The sequence below is a fragment of the Hipposideros armiger genome, unplaced genomic scaffold (genome assembly GCF_001890085.2).
Source record: "Hipposideros armiger isolate ML-2016 unplaced genomic scaffold, ASM189008v1 scaffold_137, whole genome shotgun sequence".
Lineage (NCBI taxonomy): Eukaryota > Metazoa > Chordata > Mammalia > Chiroptera > Hipposideridae > Hipposideros > Hipposideros armiger.
This window is the reverse complement of record NW_017731487.1, coordinates 2,696,911-2,718,524: the sequence shown is the minus strand read 5'-3', so window position 1 is coordinate 2,718,524 and position 21,614 is coordinate 2,696,911. Positions and strand designations below refer to the sequence as shown.

At 36.9% G+C, this 21,614-nt stretch overlaps 1 protein-coding gene across 2 annotated transcripts in view; it reads left to right on the top strand.

Annotated features, from left to right (window-relative positions):
- The window catches only part of TAF1B (TATA-box binding protein associated factor, RNA polymerase I subunit B), a 73,318-nt gene extending 52,330 nt beyond the window's left edge, over window positions 1-20,988 (top strand). Inside the window, exons 10-15 of one of the 2 annotated variants that reach the window (XM_019650042.1) lie at window positions 4,059-4,236; window positions 4,810-4,856; window positions 7,373-7,463; window positions 12,027-12,097; window positions 12,854-13,076; window positions 20,509-20,988. In XM_019650042.1, the coding sequence (XP_019505587.1) occupies window positions 4,059-4,236; window positions 4,810-4,856; window positions 7,373-7,463; window positions 12,027-12,097; window positions 12,854-13,076; window positions 20,509-20,710 (812 nt within the window). In that variant the 3' untranslated portion in view covers window positions 20,711-20,988. Of the gene's footprint in view, window positions 1-4,058; window positions 4,237-4,809; window positions 4,857-7,372; window positions 7,464-12,026; window positions 12,098-12,853; window positions 13,077-14,995; window positions 15,212-20,508 lie in introns of those variants that run through there. The other variant, XM_019650043.1, reaches the window with a different exon arrangement.
- Window positions 20,989-21,614: the final 626 nt, after the last annotated feature.

Sequence of the window (21,614 nt, the reverse complement as noted above, 5' to 3'; positions counted from 1 at the left end):
GGTTCTTTCAAAATATGAAAAGTTACTGTGTTCTCTCATGTACTCCAGAATCTTCAACGTATAAAGGGAATACTCGGTGCATGAGAAATAGCAGGTATTACCAAAATATAGCTGACACAGCTGGGTTAGGGCAAGCACAGAGCTGACAGGATGCAGTTGGACTGAGGGGGTGGCGGTGTTTTCTGGCCAATTGTGTAGTTTAGCAGTATTTCTCACCTAACTCTTCCTGAGAGTAACAAGTAGAATTAAACCCACTATAATATGCAGAGAGACATTACTATCTTCTGATATTTAGTAAGTGCCTTTTTGGAGACAGTATTATAAAGAATTGGAATAGAGAAATTTTACTTCTCACACATTGTGCAATAGAAATAATTTTAAATATAGAAAAAAATTATATTTATTATAAATGTTATTCACCTTTTTATTTATAATACTGAAAAATCAGAAACAACTCAAATATCCGACAGAAAGGCTATGGATAAGTAAACAGTGGGGTGTATATTCAGTGAACCTTATACAGCTTTTAAAATCGTGTTTGTAAAGAGTTCAGAAAAGCATGGAAAATGTTTATGTTATAATAAAAAATGAAATAAGCCAAATTATAAATTTTATATAACCACCACTACATAAAATGAAAATATTCATAAAAATATTAGAAATAAATATACCAGAATATTAAAGTGCTATTTCTAAGTTATAGTAATGCATTTTTTTCCTTTCTTCTACCTTTATGTATCTTATAAATGTCCTATATTGAGTGTATTACTTAATAGTGGGGGGGGAATCAATAAACAAAATGGCTCTACAAATTAAGATGTGATAGTCTCTGCACCTTAGGATTTAGATTCTAAAATGTGGCATTGATTTTCTAACTACCCATAAGATTGTAAGCAGACCTCTAGGATGTTGCCATTTTCGTTGTACAAATATACTCTCTACAGTGCATCCCCGTTCTATGGTGCTGTCAGTCAAAAAGAAGAGACCTGTATATTTGGCACTCTTGCAGAGAGTTTTCAGGGTTCTCAGAAAGCTGGAAGTCGCTTTTAGCATGCTGCGGCATCACATGCCCCCCCAAAGCCTTTACGCATGACCACGTGGGCTCTGGAACTAGGTAGAAAGGTTCCAGCAAGCATGTCGCACACACCCTTCCTGAGTGAGCACTGACTCTTTGAGGCTTTGAATGAGCTCCAAACACATTTTCTAGTATTGTTACTCATACTGGTCAGACACGTCTGCTAAAGAGAATTTCTGGCAGCTTTCACAATCACATCTGTAATTTGTGGGGAACTTCAGCATTTCCAAAGTGCTTCCATATATATAACCTCACTTATGAAGCTGGGAAGGGAGGGCAGGTGAGTATTTGCATTTACAGATGAGACATAGCAAGGCTCAGGGACACTTAACTGGCAGATGGCAGAGTACAGACTCGCAGCCCAGTCTTTTCATTCCAAAGCTTGTGTTCTTTCCACATCATGCTCAGGTTCAGAATACTATACGCCTGTTTTCTCTGCTGTGCCTGCTTCCTTTCTCATCATTTCTTCCATTTGCTTTTTCAATTACTCTGTACTTTTGGTGTAAGAGATGTAGTTCAGGATATTAATTTTAAAAGAAATGGAGGAGACAGTTTTCAAGAACTGTCACTTAATAAGTCAATTTTCAAATTAGAAGAGGCTATAGCATCTATAACCCAATACAGATAATACATAGCATTTTAGTGAATGTACTTTTAAATTAAATTTTTTTTCATGGTTTAAGTGTATATGTTTGAAGGCAGGAGTCCTAGCTATTATTTTTCTGGTCTCCTCAGTTATAGCACAATGTCTTTTACACAGTAAGCATTCAGTAACTGCTTATTGAATTGAGCTTAATTGTGTGTCTCCTAATTGTTTTGCACCTGAATGAATAATTCAGATGGAATCTGTAAGTTGAAATAATCTTAACAATAATAAGTCCAAATTCTCTATCACGCAAATCCTGTCATACAAACCCTCGTGATCTGGCCCTACCTACCTCTCCGCATTCAACACCAAAGCCTTGTGTTGAACTATTTACATTTCCCCAAAACACCATCTCATCTTTGTCTTACCCTGATCACGTTGCATTCTAATTATTTGCATGTTACTAAACCATGAACTCCTGAAGGAAAAGGGCTATGTCTTTATCTCCAATACCCAGAGCATAGTTGATGCTCAACAAATGTTTTTCGAAAGAATGAGTAAAAGCAAGTCAAACTGTAACTAAGTTATTAGAATCTAGTAGACATATAAAAATACTTTGATGCGTATTTTAAATTATCGTTGTTACGTGTGTTCTATTTGTCTGTGAACACAGCATTGTTTAATCAGTGGAAACGTTTTACTTAAACGTTTTAGGAAAGAAATTCATTTTGTATTTTACTCATTCTTCACCATAAACACATAGGTTCCACCAATGATGTGTAAGATTGCCACAGTTGGGAAGACAAATAAAACAAGGCGTAGTCTATCCTCAAGTTTAAGAGGGAGCAGAGAAATAAACGCTTAGCAGTGTGCAGTAGTGAGGTCAATGCTGGAAGAGCTGCTTTAGCATTCAGAGAAGGGCTCATCAGAGGCGACGTATCACACTAGTGTTCTTAGAAGAAACGATCGGTGTAACTGAATTCTGTAATATGAGTGAGAATCCACTCCACAAAGCTTGAGATGCGAAACGGGGAAAGAAATTGGCTTCCTAGGTGAAGGAGCAAAAACAGTTGTGTAAGGCAGAGAGTCCGGTGAGAATATGGCTTGTGTGGGGAACTACAGAGCTCCGTGTAATGGGTTAGTGGGAGCAGGGGAATTAGATGATTGGATCACAGCAGGATCAGACCAGAGGCAGGAGGACCAGTTATGAGGATGAAGTACTCGTAGGGCAGCAGTGGAGAGGGAAGAAACTGCATGGATTTGAAAGCAGTCAGCTTAATAGCTCACATTTATTAAGTGCCCATTCTGTGCCATCCACTGCTTTACGTATGTTAATTCATTTAATCTTCACGATAACTGTGAGGTAGGGACTATTGTTATTCCTGTTTTATACAGATGAGAAAAGCTGCGGCACAGAGAGGTCATGTAACGTGTCCAAGGTCACTGAGCAAATAAGTGATGGAGCAGGGATTCCAGTCCAGGCAGTTTGGTTTCATAGCCGCCTGCTCTTTGCTGCTGTACTGTACACCACATACGGGGGGGGGGGGGGGGGGGGACCAACAGGACGTGGTGACTGAGAGCACGTCGGAGACTCAGTTCAGTTCACTACGCTTGAGTATGCTCTTGTAAATACTAGCTGTTCCTGAAAGTCATTAAAATAGACTGTGGTACATCTTAGGTACTCAAATTAGTGAGTAAAGCAATTTGCTTAGTAATTTAGAGTTTTCAGCATCTATTCACTTGTGCTGTCTTATTTAATCTCACTTTATCCTCACCCTGACCCATTTTACAATATAAATATAGAAACTGAGGTTAAGCGATTGGAATCCAGAGTCAAAAAGATAATGATTGGAAACTAAATATAAGCCCTGGGTGTTCTGGTTCCAAGTCCCACATCATTCAGATGCAGTCTATGCTCAGCATGTAATTTCTCGGGGAAAACAGCGCATCTAGTTAAACACACACTGAATCTTCCAGGTGCTTGCCAGGTGTCAGCCAGCCAGGGAGTGCACGTTCCTGGAGAAGCCCTTGGTCTCACAGGGGACCTAGTTTCAGGGAAGCGCTAATTGCTGTAGAAACACAGACAAGACATGTATGAAACAATAGAAAACCGATGCGTGGCTGTGTATTGGGTACCAAGGTGGGTGCTATAAATAGTAGATGTTTTAGGAAGTCAAAATAAGAAAAGATATGCCTTGTCAAGATCCTACCGTTAGTTTTTCTATACATATATCTTTGGGGGGGGGGTTATTCTAGTCACAAAACGTGTGTCTCCAAGTTCTAGCATAGTACCATGTTTTATGAGTAAGATAAAGCTTATTTTATGGAGATGTACATTAGTATGGTCTAGTTAGCCAAATAATTTATTTCACATTTTACTGGTTTTATCTTCAACAGATGAAATGCACAGTTTCGCCTGCCAAGTGGTAAAAATGGCTGGAATAGGAGAAGTGGATTTTCTGACATTTGATCCAATAGCTAAAATGGCAAAAACTGTTAAATATGATATACAAGCCATAGCTGTCATTGTGATAGTATTGAAACTGCTCTTTTTATTGGATGACAATTTAGAATGGTAAGTGTATGTCACTTCTATAAGGGAAAAATTGTACTGTTTTTACCTAATTATTCAGAGTGAAGGACTCCATACTTATCTCAATGGAAAACAGAGACTGTCAGCTGTTGCAGAACATTGGCTAGTAGCAACAATTGCTTCTTGTTTAATATTTTACTCAGCTAGTTGCCAGAGGTTTCATTTTACCTTAGCAAGTTGTTTGTTCATGTTTTATTTCTATTTTTTAGGTAGATACACGTTTCTCATTGTTCCACTGATGCCCAGGTTTTAACTCATCATACACAAATCCTAAGAAACCGTTTGGCACTTCATCTATATGCCATTGGGCTCCAAGCACTGTGACTCAAAGATTATTTTGGAAAGTAATCTTTAAATGTTACCCCTCCCAAGTGCTAAAAAGAGTGGCAGTTTTTGCAGGGTCTTTCTCCCTGTTTCAGGGATTGCTTCTCCATTACAGTTGGCATCAGTTTAAAGTATTGTTACTATATACTCTTCTTTCAGAAGAATTCAGAATTTAGCTGTCTTCAGATAAGTCATCTGTAAACAAATTGACTTGTTTATTGGTATCTCTAGGTCTTTGTCTACTATTGCTGAGAAATATAATGAAGAGAACAAAGAAGGTACTTATTTTTTTATCAATCAAATTCAAAGTGTAAACAGTGGATTAAAAGACACAATAAATGTAGGAAAGAAACTGAAAATATGCATGTACACATATATACATATACATGTATACAAATTTTGTCTTGTGCCAGGATTATTTTTTCATATAGTTATTTAATTATATCTCTACGCTGCTAAAAAGCTTCATTGACCTCCTACCGTGTGTAAAGGCCAACTTGCTTTTTATTTCCAGCATCTACTCACTAGCCACACTAGACCATGAACTTGCAGGCCATTTTGTGACTATGCCATCTATTGTGATGCCATCAACCTTTTGTCACACCGGTTCTCCTACTTGAAATGCTCTTTCCTTCTTATCCCCAACTCCTTTAATCCCTGGCAAACCCATCCTTGTTCTTCAAGATACAACATAAAATACCCTCTCCTAACCACTCCCCACCTCACCATTTTCCACTTCAGAACTAATCACTCCTGCCGCAGCTGCCCCGTCCAAACTTTGGTTAGATGTTTAGCACAGTGCGTTACAACTAGTTGACTAATATGGCTGTCTCTATTGGTTTGTCAATATTTGTAAAGTGATTAGAAGACTGTTTGGCATATAGTGAGTACTACATAAATGACAGGCAGACAGATAGGTAGATTGTAAACTTCTAGAGAGAGGGACCATATCTTTCTTACTTTTTCTTTCTAATGTATCTTTAGTGCCTAACATAGTGACTAGCCTAAGAGCAACTCAGTCAAGTTTGATAAATACATGAATTCTTAAGTTCAATTCTGATTTCTTAATGTTCTCACTAGGATTTATGTTCAGTGTCCTTTTTTTAAATTTCAGCTTTATTGAGGAATAGCTGACATGTAAAATTGTAAGATATCTAAAAGCATACATTGTGCTGATTTCATATATGTATACATTGTAAAAAAGGATTCCTCCCATTCAGTTACTAACACATCCATTACCTCACATATTTATCTTTTTCGTTTTTTGGTGAAAATGTTTACGTTTAACTCTCTTAGCAAATTTCAATTATACAATACAGTGTTATCAGCTATAGTCACCATGTTTTACGTGAGACCCCCAGACCTTACTCATTGTGTAGCTGAAAGTTTGTACCCTTTACCAGCCTCTCCCTATTTCCCCACCCAACCCCTGGCAACGTTTCTACTCTTCTATGAGTTGGACATTTTGTTTTATTTCACATGTGTATGTTCATCGGTTTTAGGAGCTTGGATTTGATGGTAGCATTCAGTTTGTGTGTTCTTTCCAGAATGTGTGCACAATACTTCCTTCTGCACATTGCTTCACGTTGGCTCCTCCGTAGAGTAAACGGTTGAACAAAATGCCATCTAATGTCCGTTCTCATGCTAAAGGGTCACCTTAGACTGTGTAGATATTTAGAGTCAACAGAGCACTTTGACACATTATCTCCTTTATGATCCTCAAAATAAATCTACGTTGCCAGCGACACAGGGATTGCTATTCCCTGCTGCCACTGTCCCCGCCTCCCCCATTGTCCACGAGGGACTTGCACCCTCACTTCAGGTCCAAGGACCTTGTGTTTTAGTGATTGGTATAATTTTCCTCTATCCTTATAGCTCTGTGGTCGTTGCCTCCCCTCTGGCTATATCCCTCCCTACAAGGCCGTATTGGATTAAGTGACGATTATTTTGCCAGTTGAAAAGATTTTTAACTGGACGTTAAAGGAGACTATCTTCATGAGAGAATATGTAAAAAATTAGGCTTTCATGCAGGCCTCTTCGTCCTGTCATCCTTCCTTTCCTCTAGCTCCCTCACTCTATAATCCTGTTTTACCTTTCATTTGATTTTTTCCCCTTTTTACTCTTCCCATCCCCATACAGAGTGAATAAAAGAGCGAGGAATGACCCTATTTGACTACATTCAGTGCTGGTATCTCTCAAACCTTGACATCTTGAACACACACTCACGCCAACTGTCCAATGCAGTCTACTTTCTTACTTACCCCTAGAAGCTCTGGATTTGGATTCGTATTAGAAAGAACAGGAATAGGAGTTGAAATGGAGGGATAGGAGATGAAACTGGAAGTCTGGATTCAGCTACTCTAGTGCCATTTCTCACATTTATTAATCATTTGTTCCTTAATTCATGAATTCTCAGACATATTGGCGCATATGTGCCACGCACTGTGCTGGGTGTTGTTAGGTTGGGAGGCAGAGGCCTGATTGTGTAGTGACAAACAGTATATGTCTTCTGTTCTCAAGGAGGTAATAGTCACACCTAGGAGAAACAGACACATAAAAAGATGATTTCAGGATAAACTGGCTTATGGCCATGATATTGGTAGAAACTCGGAGGAAGGAGTGACCGATTGCTCAGGAGTCATGTTAGAGCATGGAGACAGTGACTCCATCCCTAATTTCCAAGGGCTAGTATATAAGTGTTCAGTTATGTCTATGAATGAAGATTCAGGTGAACAGTGTAAATTATTCTATGTGACTTATTTGGTTCATAATTGTGGATTTCATTTTTTTTCAGATAAGCCGTGGTTTGATTTCAGAAAATGGTACCAAGTTATGAAGAAATCTTTTGATGAGAAAAAACAAAAATGGGAGGAAGCCAGGGCAAAGTATGTTATCTCTTCTAGTTTTAGATTCACCTACTTTATTTTCAAGTCTGTTACTTTACATTTCAAAGCTGAAGTTTCATCAGTATAAACTCATCAGCATTGTGACATTTTTCCTAGAAATATTAGCCCCAATATTCTAATTAACTTTCTTCTTTAATTGGAATGTTGTCCCAAAATAAAGATCCCTATAAAAATCAAAACAAAGGAAAACAGAAAGAGAATATATTTAGTTCAGTGTCACTGTTTGACTTTGAACTTTCATCCTGATGTAGGTCCATTGTCGTAGGGTGGAAATAGCATAGCTTCGGTGCTGGGTTTGAATCCTGATTGTATTACAGACTAGCTGTGTGACCATGAGCAGTTATTTAACCTCTTAGCCTCAACACACTGAAATTTAGTTTGCTCATAAATTTTTGGAGATCCTGTATCTTATATAATATATACTACATTTCTATTGGTCTCAGATTTGCACAGTTTCATACCTATTTTTAGAACTTTGAGTCTCTATGAGACTTTAAAACAAAAGTTAATATCTCTGTATTTTATGTAAATTTATAATAATACCCATTTGATCAAGTAATTTATATCTTTTGAGAAAAACTAAGGTTCCTCATAGTTAAATGATAATTCATTCAGCTCCAGTTTCCTCATAAATATCAATAATAATGCCTACTTTATGCTCTAAGAACTAAATTTCTATTTTCACAGATAGAACTAGATTATTTTTCTCTAAATTTAAGAGAACTTTGAAATAGAGAAACAGACTTATAGGGATGAATAAAGCACTGTGAGGAAGGGGGTCCTTGCCAAAAAGGGGAGAGGAATAACAGTTTCTCACTATTCATGCTTGATGCACAGTGATGAAGGGAGGTGAACTTCTTCTGACAGCCCACAGATGCCCAGGAAACTGGGCTCTGCCTCCTCCTTGACAGAAAAGAAATGACTCTTTAGTCATTGGGTCTCAGTGGGTATTTTCCTGGGAAACACTGGACCCAGGGAGGAGATTGTCCAGGGGATTTATTACCAATATTCCACTTTATAGAGTAGATGCTTTGGGGTAAATGAGGTAACATATAAATCACTACGGACTAGTGTTTGGGCACAAAGCCCCGGTGCATGCTGGTTACCTGTCTGTTTCGACCTTCCCCTCCCCCATTGTTGACATAGATTTCTAATTTTTCCCTCTATTCTTCTGGATATCATCTTCCATGTTGTCAGATGAAAGTATTAAAACATAAAAGAAAAAGATAAATTGGATTTCATCAGAAGAAAGAACTACTATTCTTCAAAAGACACTTCTAAGAGAATGGGAAGCCACAGGCTAGGAGACAATATGTGCAAATCATATACCTCATAAAAGATTTATATCTAGAACATATAAAGAATTCTCATGCAATAAGAAAACAACCCAGATTTTTAAATGGACAAAAGATTCAAACAGATACTTCACCAAACATGTACAGGTGGCAAATGAAATGATTCTCAACATTGTTAGTAGGGAAATGCAAATTAAAACCACGAGGAGATATCATTACACGCCAATTAAAATGGCCAAAAAACAGAACAAACAAAAAACTGACCGTGCCAAATGTGAGAATGCAAAATGGTGCGGCCATTTTGGAAAGTTTGGCTGTTTCTCATAAAGTTAACCATACATTTATTATACTACCCAGTAGTTTTCGCTTCTAGATATTTACCCAAATGAAGTGAAAATAAGTTCACACGGAAATCTATGTACGAATGTTTATAGTGGCTTAATTCACAGTGACCCCAAACTGGCACCAACCCAAATGCCCTTCAGCTGGTGAATGGATAAACAAACTGTAGTATATCTGTACAGTGGCATACTATTCAGTGATAAAAAGGGACAAACTTCTGATACATCCAGCAATACGTGTGAATCTTAAATGCAGTATGCTAACCGAAAGACTCAAAAGATTGCATAGAGTATGATTCTATTTATCTGGCATTCTGGAAAAGGCTATATTGTAGGGACAGAAAAGCAGATCAGTGGTTGCCTGAGATAAAGATCTGGGGGTTTAGAGATGGGTTGATTATCAAGAGGCCTGAGAGATTTTTGGAGGGAGGGAGCTGTTCCATGTTCTATGAATCATGGTGGCGATTACCTGATGGTATGTGTTTGTAAAAGCTAGCAGAACCATACACTGAACGGGATGAATTTACTGCATGTAGATTACACCTTAATTTTTTAACAATGGGAAACAAATCATATAGAGACTGGAGAGAAGCATACAGGACTTAGTGGCGTCCTATAGAAACACTGGGACTTTGTGGCGTGTCTCTGTTTTTTGTAGCTTTTGTAGTTTGGGGAAGAGGTAAGCAAAGTAAAGTAAATTCTGAAGAAGGAGTATAAACAGAGTTGTTATTTTAGATTGCCTTGCCCATTTTCTGGGCAAATGACCCCAAAGGAGTAATAATGCCTCCTTGATGATATTATCGTTGACACCTGTGTAGGCATTTGTCAAAAGTGCATAAGAAAATCTATTAAAATAGATTAGGTATTCACAAGGAATTTTTAGCTGTGGGTTTAACTAGAGATTGGGATTAGACTGTTTAGTTTAGGGAACTTCTTTATTATTTGAGATTTTTTACCTTGAGCATGTTGTTACTTTTATTAAGAAAATAAATAACAAAAAAAAAAGATATTTGAAAGAATCACAAACTCACTTACCATAGGGATTAAATGACAAGCTTTCTGATATATTTTAAATGTGGTATGGCTCACTAAAATTTAGTTTACACATAATTTTCAGGAAGATCATCTATTAACATTGATTACATCTCTACTGCCCCCAGATGATTAAAGAATTTTCATTTCTGTTTTTAACATTTTTAATCATTGTGAGAACTCAAAGTAAAAAGTTAGCTTCTCTGTTTTATATAAAGTCAAGATTTTACTGATTTTATCAAGTCTTTTTTAAATTCATGAGAAAAATCTCAGTTCTTAAATTGGTTAAAATGATTATTTGCCATCATAATATTACTAAAATGTTTACTTTTTATATGCATTTTCTTTCCCAACATTAAAAAAATGGCAAAAAATTACCCATTATCAAATATCATAAATTAAAAAAAATAAAAATATTTGAATTTCTGACTTTCTGTTTCTTATCAGCTTTTTTGTAGAAAATCCACAGATATTCGTTGAGTGTCCACTACCCAGACACACTGTCAAGCACTGGATAATAATTACTTCCAACAATTGTATAGATTTAAAGAACTGTTACATGCATTATCTTAATTGTACAGAACAACTCTGTGAAAGTAGAAGACAGTTTTAGAGATGTTGAATTCATTTGTTCCATTATTTATCCATTCTTTTTTTTTTTTCAGCTGAGCCATCCTGCCACCTGTTGGCAGCTCAGCAGCAGCTCAGCTCGGTCCGGGACTCGAACCGCTGTTGCTCAGAGCTCAAACTCTTGAGCGAGCTCTTAACCAACTGAGCCACTCGGCTGGCCCCATCCATTCATTCTTTTTAAAAATATTTGAATGAGTCCTTACCATGTGCCACTCACTGCCAACACTAAAGGGCCATAAAGAAGGGTGAGATAGTCTCTGGTCTCTGCCCTGGAGAACCTCCAGAATTTGTCACACGTGACTCACACAAGGTCATACCACTAGGAAGTGGTAGAGCCTGACCCTCTGAGTCAGCCCTCTTCCTATTGCCACACTGCCTTTCAAAATAAGAAAGGCCTGGGATCAAGATTTTACTATAAATTATGAAAATCCTCCACTTTAAAAAACTCAGAATGAAAATGAGACTAAAAATGAACATTAAGTGTTATCTTTATTCCAGAGCAGCATCCTGCTTACCCAAGTTAAGCAGTGGCCACTGGAACTGGAAATAGAGCATGTCACTTCCCTTTAGCCTGACTCTAGGCTGGTCACCCCCAACCTGGAAGAACTGCACGTGTCTCTTGGTCTTTGGAGGAGGCAATGTTATGTATATTTTATAGATCCGTGCAGGATCTCCATTGTACAGGGGACCTCCCTATCTGGCACTCCCTTGGAAAGGGTAGGTTAAGTCAGTGCAGGGCCCTAGGACTGTGTCATGCTGATCTCATTCCCACCAGGGATAGGATTAATTTCCAGGCATTAATGACAGAAGACTGGCACGTATTGTTCACTTTGTCTGACTTATCAGAAGCACAGAAACCCCTAACTGAATCCTCAGCAAAAGGGCAGTTGGGCAAAAACACGGAGAAACAGTTGTTTCTTCGGTGGCTTCGCTCTATGAGAATAGGCAGCAAGGGAATTTCATGATGAGGGAAGCCATTTCTACATTTTTTGTATAATAGCTTCTTCAGGATCTTGAGAGGCTCTGGGAGGAGTACATCATTCTGTTGGCTTGTTTTCTCCTTCAGGGCTGCATGCTTACTTAGGATATAAGCTCTGCAGACGTATGTCAATTAGTCATTCTAAGCCAGAGCTTTTACACTGAATGTCAGGAATTTCAGACATTGTTTTAGAGAACCTTCTCTGAAATGCGTTTAAGTCCATTTTTTCTCCATCCGGCTCCAACTGTCTTTCTGCTTTGTACAGGTACATGTGGAAAAGCGAAAAGCCACTCTACCACTCGTCCATCGACAGATCAGTGGTATATAAAAGAAGGGGTGAGTTGCATTTTCTCTTACGAATGCCAAGTAGCAACACAGTTGTATTGTAGTAAAACTAAATACATACTGCCTTGGTTTGCGAGCATAATTTGTTCCGGAAACAAACTACTTGTATTGCAAGACATCGCTCATTTACCAAGTTAAAATGTATTAGAAATGTTTGCTTGTCTTGCAGAACACTCGCAAACCAAGTTACTCACAATCCAAGGTTTTACTATATCTTGAAAAGTGAATGCATAAGTAATTTTTTTCTTCTTTAACAAGCGTTCCAGTGCACATCCAAAGACACATCATCTGTAAGAAATCTCCACAGGAATCTGTGTATTTCAGAAACATGCCGTTATACCAAACAGAACTTAGGTTCCCACCAAAATCTAAAATCCTGTATTTCTGTGACTTTCAGAACACTTTGTGTAGAGCCTTTAGGTTGTCTTACTCATTTTTTAAAATTGTGGTTAAAATATACATAACATAATATTTACCATTTTATCCCTTTTTAAGTAGTTCCCCTCATCCAGTTTGTTTCCCCAATGTTATCCTCTTACATTACCACTGTGCATTTGTCATACTAAAAAACCAACATTGGTACATTACTAGCAAGTAAACTACAGGCTTTACCTGTAATTTAACATTAGTTTTTGTTTGTTTTGTTTTTTTTAAATAGGGGATATTTTTATTTTTTTATTATTTTTTATTTTTTTGTTGTAACATTAGTTTTTATTTTATTCCTTTCCTCTTTCCCTCAATTTCCAGAAATGGTGGTGAATCTACAAAAACAATTTAGCACACTGGTTGATTCAACACCAACTGTTGAAAAAAAAAGCCCTTCAAGTTTTCAGTTCAATTGGACTGAAGAAGACACTGATAGAACTTGTTTCCATGGACATAGCCTCCAGGGACTCCTGAAGAAGAAAGGCCAGTCACTGACAATCAAGAATTCACTATATTGGCTTAGTACACAGAAGTTCTGTAGGAGGTATGTGATGCTTTTAGGAATCAAAGGATAAAAACATGGTAAAACCTCTAGTTTGGCCTGAAGTAGTATTCTTTTCTAATTTAAAAAAAGTCACATGTAATTTAACGGAGATGGCTATCTATAATAAGAGCCAGATAGGTTGTTAGAAGATGGTGAGCTTAGAATCAAGAAAATTGGAATTATACATTGAGTCTCTTTTAAGAGTTTTAGGGATGGAGATGTTAACCAATCTTGTGATGATCATTTCACAGTCTATTCATACATCCAATCATTACATTGTATACCTTAAACTTACATGTTATATGTCAATAATATCTCAGTAAAGCTGGGGGAAAGTTTTAGGTTATAAAGACTTTTGTCATTGTAAAAAGTCTTTTCTTACTAATCTCATTCCCATGTTGACTTACAAATTGCCTAGAAGGCAGTTTCCCATGGTAGTTAAGAGGACGTACTAATGAATCCAGCTGTTCGTATCCCAGCTCTGCTGCTTGCTCATTGTGGGCAAGTAATTTACCATCGAAAGACCCTATGGAGCCTACAAGCCCTGGCTATTCTATGACCTCTCCTGCTACCCGCCTTCTCATGCTCACTGCCCCTGTTCACACTAGCCTCCTCACTGTTCCTTCAACTTGCCAAGTACACTCCCTGTGCAGGCCTTTGCACGTGTTGTATCTTCAGCCTGGAGTGCTCTCCCCCTGGGTATTCACGCAGGCTCACTTCTTTCAGTTTTTTGCTCAAATTTCACTTCCTCGGAGAGGCCTTTCTTAACCACCCTATTTAAAATAACAACCAACCCACCCCCACCCCCTACCACTACCACTCACACCTCATCACTCTCTTTGCCTTGCCTGTTTTCTCCTTATAGCTTTTGTCATTATTGAATATATTATAGTATTATAGATTTATTTTGTGTATTTGTCTGCCTTCCTACACTAGAATGTAAGGTCCTTTAGCTGGGACTCTGTCTTATTTAATGAAAAATCTAAGAGACTGGAACAGAGCCTAAGTGCTCACCAACTGTTTGTTGTGAGAATGAATGAATGAACGGAAGTGGAAGCTGCTCCATCGGGTTTGTATGAGAGTTAAATGAGATATTTGGTGTCTGTCACATAGTAAACACTCAATAAATGATAACTATGATCATTATTGTTATTATTTTGAACGAAACTAATTTTCTATTAAAAGTTTCGCTTCCTGAGCTGAGTATCAAGATAATAAGATGAAGATGATAAAATGAAGTTATCTGTATTAAAATTAAAATGATTAAGGAGTGACATTGTCTGAATAGCAGCAACAGTGAAAGGCCAGAGCCCAATCCTGGGGACAGCTCCACATCTAAGACAATACGTTCCTTTAGTGGTCAGTGCAACATATAATAGTACTTTCAGATTTTACGATTTCATCGAGTAGAACTGAGAAGGGTGTAGTACAGGCCAGTGAGGGGACCCGCCCAAGACCAGTAAGTTTGGACGAGGTGTGCCTGTGCTCCTCTGCCTCACCTGTCGCACTCTGTCACCTGAGTGAGTTAGCAGGGAGTTTACACCCTTACCTTTTTCAAGTAGCACAATCAGTGGATTTTTGGATTTAATAGATTTAATAACAGATTTAGTAACTCTATTTGAGTTATAAATAGACCTGGGATAGTCAGAGATGAAGTAATTGAGATTGTTTTCTCTGCATGAACTATAAGGCTAAAAACGAAAACCTATAGACAAAGCGTCAGTGATACCATGACTTTATGTACTGAAATTATGTCAGCCTTGCCTATTTGGACCATAGCCTAGAATCACAGAGTGAGCAAAAAAAGGCTTCAGCCAACCAATAAAAATGTCACAAAGTCCATGACTAAAGCTTATATGTACACTTTTCTCGGGAAGCCCATTAGTCCCTCACTCAGAGCCCCCTTACTCTGCCTTCAGGTGTGTTTCCGTCAGGTTGAGTTGCCTCACTTCGAAACTGCTAATCATCTTAAGAAACAAAGTAAAAGGGAGACTGAGAGGTGGTCTGCTGAGAGGCACCTTGACAGCAAACATGACATCCGGGTGACAAACAGTAGAGGAGCCAGCACTGAAATCAGAAGCAGACAAAAGAACTCAAATTCCAGCGGTCTGAAGTTTATTCACGACACACAATTAATAGCTTCACATAAATAAATAAACCTGATTGTGTCTCAACTTTAACACAGAACATGTCCCAAAATACTGTTTACATTCTCTTTGATTTTGGTTTTCTTACTGTATTTTCTATTTCCACAATAAAAATGGACTTATAATAATATAATTGTAAAGGATAAAAAAATTATATTGACTGTGCCCTAAGATAATCAAATAATATATAACTCAGTTTTTAAAGATTTCCATCCACAATGGTTAAAATGAAATGTTTTGACACTTAAGAGAGCAGATCTTCAGTTATGTAGAGAATTTTGTTACGCAGAAGGGCTCATTTCCAAGGGCTCAAAGAGACAAACCCCCATTTCTGAGGGTCCTGTAAAATACTCGTGAGACTACTCAGGCTTTGAGAACAAAGCAGAGAGAGGCTGCAAGAGCACTTCAGATATGGGCAGTTTATCCTTTTTTGCTAAAGATCTTAATTAATCTAAATGCCCTTAATATTCCTCACATTTATAGAAGTCCCCATCTGTATATAAAGCAGTTACTGACATTTCGCTAAGTCCAAAAACCCATCATAGACACTGGCTAATAGCATGTGTATCCCTGACCTCCCTGAGAGGGGCAGGTATTCCATCTGTCCTTCCACAGGAAGAGGGCAGCCAGGGCTTCTCAAGTTGTCTTCCACATGAAATGGAGGGGCTTGGGGTATCCCATAGAAGTTTGATTTGAATTTTTAAAGATTTGTTTTTAATATTTTAAACTGTAGTGAAAAACAATACTCAAATATGTCATATGCCAAATTTGAACATGCTTGAGACCACCAAAACATTAACTTGTGTCACCAGGTTATTTATTTATTACATGTGTGTGCAGACTTCAGACTATTCTTTTTGCATACTTTTTTTTTTTTTTTTTTTTAGCTGAGCCATCCTGCTACCTGTTGGCAGCTCAGCAGCTGCTCAGCTCAGGCTGGGCATCGAACCGCTGTTGCTCAGAGCTCGCACTCTTGCATGAGCTCTTAACCAACTGAGCCACTTGGCTGGCCCCTCTTTTTGCAAACTTTTGAACTTCTCATAAGGAAAATTTTACCTTTACACTGCCCCCTCTTTAAATATAGACCTATGCTTATCCAATCACATAAAATTGTTTGTATAAGCATATTCATACAGCATCCATTTGCCGCACACATTTATTTACAATATCACACAGAACTCAAGGAATATCGCTTGACACATGTTCTACTCACACAGCAGGATACTTGGCAATAACAAATTATTGTATATTATATTTGGTTTTATCTCTTATAACTCAAGGATAGTTTTCTGAGTTAATGATTAAGAATGTAATCCTTATAAGGTATCATTAGTGACTCAGAAACGAAAAGTCCTTACTGTAGTGAATAATTTATATACCTTTTCTTATCTTTCTGGTGTAGAAACAGAGCTTTCCTTATAGTCCCTAGGTAAGAGAAATAATACTTTTACCCTTTTGGTGATAACATTTTGCCTGAAAGAATCTCTCTTAAAATAGCTGAAATTAAAAATTAGAAAATAAGAAAAGCAAGAGGCCACCATATTTGTGAGTATTCCTGTAAATAAAATGGCTTGTATTTTGTTTCTATTGAATCAATCAATGAACAATCAGAAATGAAAGAGAAGAAGTGACAACTAACATCGCAGAAATAGAAAGGATTATAAGAAAATACTACAAACAACTATATGCCAACAAACTGGACAATCTGGAAGAAATGCATAAATTCCTAGGAACATGCAATCTTCCAAGACTGAATCAAGAAGAAATAAAATCTGAGCATATGGATTACTACTGCCAAACAAATCAGTAATAAAAAAAAACCCCAACAAACAAAAGTCCTGGACCAGATGGCTTTACAGGTGAATTTTACCAAACATTGAAAGAAGAACTAACATCTAGCCTCAAGCTGTTCTAAAAAATCTAAGAGGAAGGAAGGCTCCCAACCTCATTCTACAAGGCCAGCATCACCCCGACTCCAAAACCAGACAAAGACATTACAAATAAAGACAATTATAGGCCAGTATGCCTGATGAACATAGGTGCAAAAATCCGCAACAAAATATTACCAAACTGAATTCAGCAATACATTAAAAAGGTCATACACCATGATCAAGTGGAATTTAGTCCTCGGATGCAAGGTTGGTTCAATATCTGCAAATCAATTAATGTGATACACCACGTAAACAAAATGAATCATAAAAACCATGTGATCATATCAATAGATGCAGAGAAAGCATTTGACGAAATCTAGCATCTATTTATGATAAAAATTCTCAGCAAAGTGTGAGTAGAGGGAACATACCTCAACATAATAAAGGCCATTATGAGAAATCCACAGCTAACACACTCAATGGGGAGAAGCCAAAAGCATTCTTAAGATCAGGAACAAGACAAGAATGCCCTCTCTCACCAGTTTTATTCAACATAGTATTAGAAGTCCTAGCCACAGTAGTCAGACAAGAAAAGGTATCCAAATTGAAAAGAAATAAAACTGTCCATATTTGCAGATGACATGATACTATATAGAGAGAACCCTAAAGATTCCACCAAAAAACTATTTGAACTGATACATGAATTCAGTAAAGTAGCAGGATACAAATTAGTATTCAGAAATTGGTTGCATTTTTATACACCAATAATGAACTATCAAAAGAGAAATTAAGAAAACAATTGATACACAATTGCATAAAAAAAATACCTAGAAATAAATTTAACCAAGGAGGTAAAAGACCCAAAAAAAACCAAACAATTCAATTAAAAAATGGGTAAAGGACCTGAATAGATATTTCTCTAAAGAGAACATACAGATGGTTAATAGACATATGGAAAGATGCTCAACATCACTAATCATCAGAGAAATGCAAATTAAAACCACAATGAGATAACCACCTCACACCTGTCAGAAGGGCCATCATCAATAAATGAAAACATCAACAACAACAAATGTTGTTGAGGATGTAGAGAAAAGGGAACCCTGGTACATCGTTGGTGGGATTGGAAATTGGTGCAGTCACTATAAAAAAGAGTATAGAGTTGCCTCAGAAAATTAAAAATAGAACTACCACATGACCCAGCAATTCTACTTCTGGGTCTTCATCCGAAGAAACCCAAAACACTAATTTGAAAAGATATATTCACCCTGATGTTCATTGCAGTGTCATTTCCAGTAGTCAAGATATGGAAGTAACCTAAGTTCCCAGCAGGAACTTAGATGATAAGATAAAAATAGACGATAGGATAAAAAAGTGGTACATATATACAATAGAATAATACTTGGCCATAAAAAAATAAAAATAAAATCATAACACATTGTGGACTGGTGACAGATTTGCATCTATATATTAAATGCCCCATCCTCAATGAGTTTAACATGGATGGACCTAGAGGGTATTATACTAAGTGAAGTAAGTCAGACAGAGAAAGACAAATACCATATGATTTCACTTAAATCTAAAGAAGAAAATAAAACAGAAACAGACTCATAGATACAGAGAACAAACTGATGGTTGTCAGATGGGAGGGAGGTTAAGGGGCTGGGTGTAAAAAGGTGAAGGGATTAAGAAGTACAAATTGGTAATTACAAAATAGTTGTGGGGATATAAAGTGTAGCATAGGGAATATAGTCAATAATATTGTTATAACTGTATAGTATCAGGGTGGGTACTAGACCGATCAGAGAGATCACTTGGTAAATTGTATAAATTTCAAACCACCATGCTGTACACCTGAAACTAATATAAAATAATATTGAATGTCAACTGTAACTGAAAAATAAAAAATAACAAAAATAAAATCAATCAATGAAAAAACCATTAAGGCTTTTAAATGTCCTACTACTGAACACAGTAGGGTATTGGCTTTATTGTATATTATTAAAATACACAGCTTTAAGATTTTAAGTGAACTTTTGAAGGAGCGTAGGGGAAATTAACATTTTTGAGCCCGTACTATGTGCCAACCATTGAGTGAAGTGCTTAATATATATTCACACTTAGTCCTGTATCCATCCTATAGGGTAGGTACTGTTGTTGTTTTCCATTTTACAGATGAGAGAACCAAGAGTAGTTATCTGTAGTCACAACTGTTGGGTGGCAGAGTTTTGTAGTGCAAATATAAACATTCTTTCAGGAATTTAGGACCATATATGTTATATAAATCATAATATCTAAAAGTTTATATTCTCTGTATGTTACTTGTTTTTTAAACTCTTTATTATGCAAAATTTCAAGTATATTAAAACATAGAGAAAATAGTTGAATGAACCCTCCTGTGCCTTGTCACTCAGCTTCAACAATTGTCAACAAGGCTAGACTTGCTTCACCCATGCCCCAACTCAGTCCTCTACCCCATCCCTAGATTGTTTGGGAGCAAATCCCAAGCATCAAAACATTTTTAAAGCAAAACCATAATGCCATTAATCAGAAAAAAAAAACCAACCCCCCCCCCGAATAGTAATTCCTTAATATAATCAAACATGCAGTCACTGATTAGATTTTCCCAATTGTCATGTACTTTTTTAAATAACTCAGAATCCAAATGGCAGAGCTATCCCTTAGGTGTTTTAGTTAGTAAATTCCTCCTTTATCTCTTTTTTCTCCTTGCAATTTACTTGTTGAGTAATCCAGGTCACGTGTTCTGTACAATTTCCATACCGTATAAATGGTATAGTTCCGTGAACCATTAATATGTTCCTCTGTCCCCTGGATTACCTACACTTTGGTATAGTTAGAGTTAGTCGGAGATTGATAATTAGAATTAGAGATTTGGTGGTAGTTAGAGATTTGATCAGATTCACGCTCTACTACTTTAAAATAAGTGAAATTGCTTTGTAAACTCTTGTTTCTATAATATACACAGGACTACAAGCTACATTATCAAGTCTGGTGTCTTATTTTGGATGGGGCTTGTGGATTATTTGTTTTCACTTTTTTGTTTTAAAAATATGTACAGAATCTCTCCCTGTGTGCTTTTGTGTGCCTTTATCATGGTAAGAAGTGGGGGCCCACCTGGAGTGGCAGAACCTCTGGTGGGAAGCTATGAGACCTGGCTGTCTGTACTACCAGTGTGCCCCTTGCATGGTGACCGTGGGCAGTGCTGAGATTTTTTTCCTTTGTAAAATGAAGGAGTTTTACCAAATTGTTCTAAGTTTCCTTTCAGCTCAGATTACTATTTTAAGCCTAACCATATATATTTGTTAAATTATTTGGGAGATGTTCAAGGGACAGATGCATACATTTCTAAATGGTCATATAAAGGTAACCTGTTCCTTTTTCTTCCCCTTCTAGCTATTGTAAACATGTGACAACCTATGAAGAATCAATTTTTTCTCTGAGTTATCAGTTTATACTAAATCTCTTCTCCTTCCTGCTAAGAATAAAGACCTCCTTTCTCCATGAAGAAGTGAGCTTAATTGAAAAGAGACTTTTTAAAACAAAATACAGTAAAACGAAAAAGAAATCTTCAAGATCCAGGAAAGTGAGAAAATGACAAACATAAAATGGAAACTTTCTTGGGAAAACATTTTAATAGTGATAGTAATGTCAGATTGTAATGTAACATTCCAGAGAATTGTGGAAAACAGAATTTTTTGCATATATATCCATTCATAATAGATGTGCATACATATATAAGATATGTATCAATGTGCTTATAAAAATGTATACTGGAAAACAAGTGAGCCTTGAATTTGTTTTTTAAGTTATGAATATTTTTTGAGAAAATTAAAGCAACAATGTTACATAAATGGTATCCAGAAATTTGTATTGTGTTTTAGAGCTAAGTTTGCTTTTTAAACTAGATCACTTCCTTACTCCTTATGCCCCAGAGATAATCCCAGAAGAATCAAAGACCTAAAAATTATAATCATTTATATATACATACATAAAAGTATTAGAAGAAAACAAGTATGAATGCTTGGATGACCTTAGAATGGAGAATGACTTCCTAAGCATGTCTCAAAACCAGGAGCCGAAAGGAGAAGATTGATAGTATGACTACAAAGTCAAAGGCAAACGACAAGCTGGGAAAAGATATCGGTAGCATACAATGGATGAAGGAATAATTTCTTTAACGTATCAACAGCTCTTGTAAAGCAATAGGAAAAAGACAAACTGAGCAAGAGATATGAAAAAGATAGCTTTTTGAAAGAAATACAAAGGCCAAGCCCAGAAAACATGGTAGGATACACAAACTAAAATAAGAGAGATTATTTTCTACACATTAGACTGGCAAAGATTATTAAGGCTTATAATATGTTGTGAAAATATTAAAAGTCAGGCATTTTTATTGTTTGTTTATTCATGCATCACATACTTACTGAGCAGCTTCTGTGTTCCAGGCACATTCTAGACCAGCGGTTCTCAACCTGTGGGTCGCAACCCCTTTGGGGGTC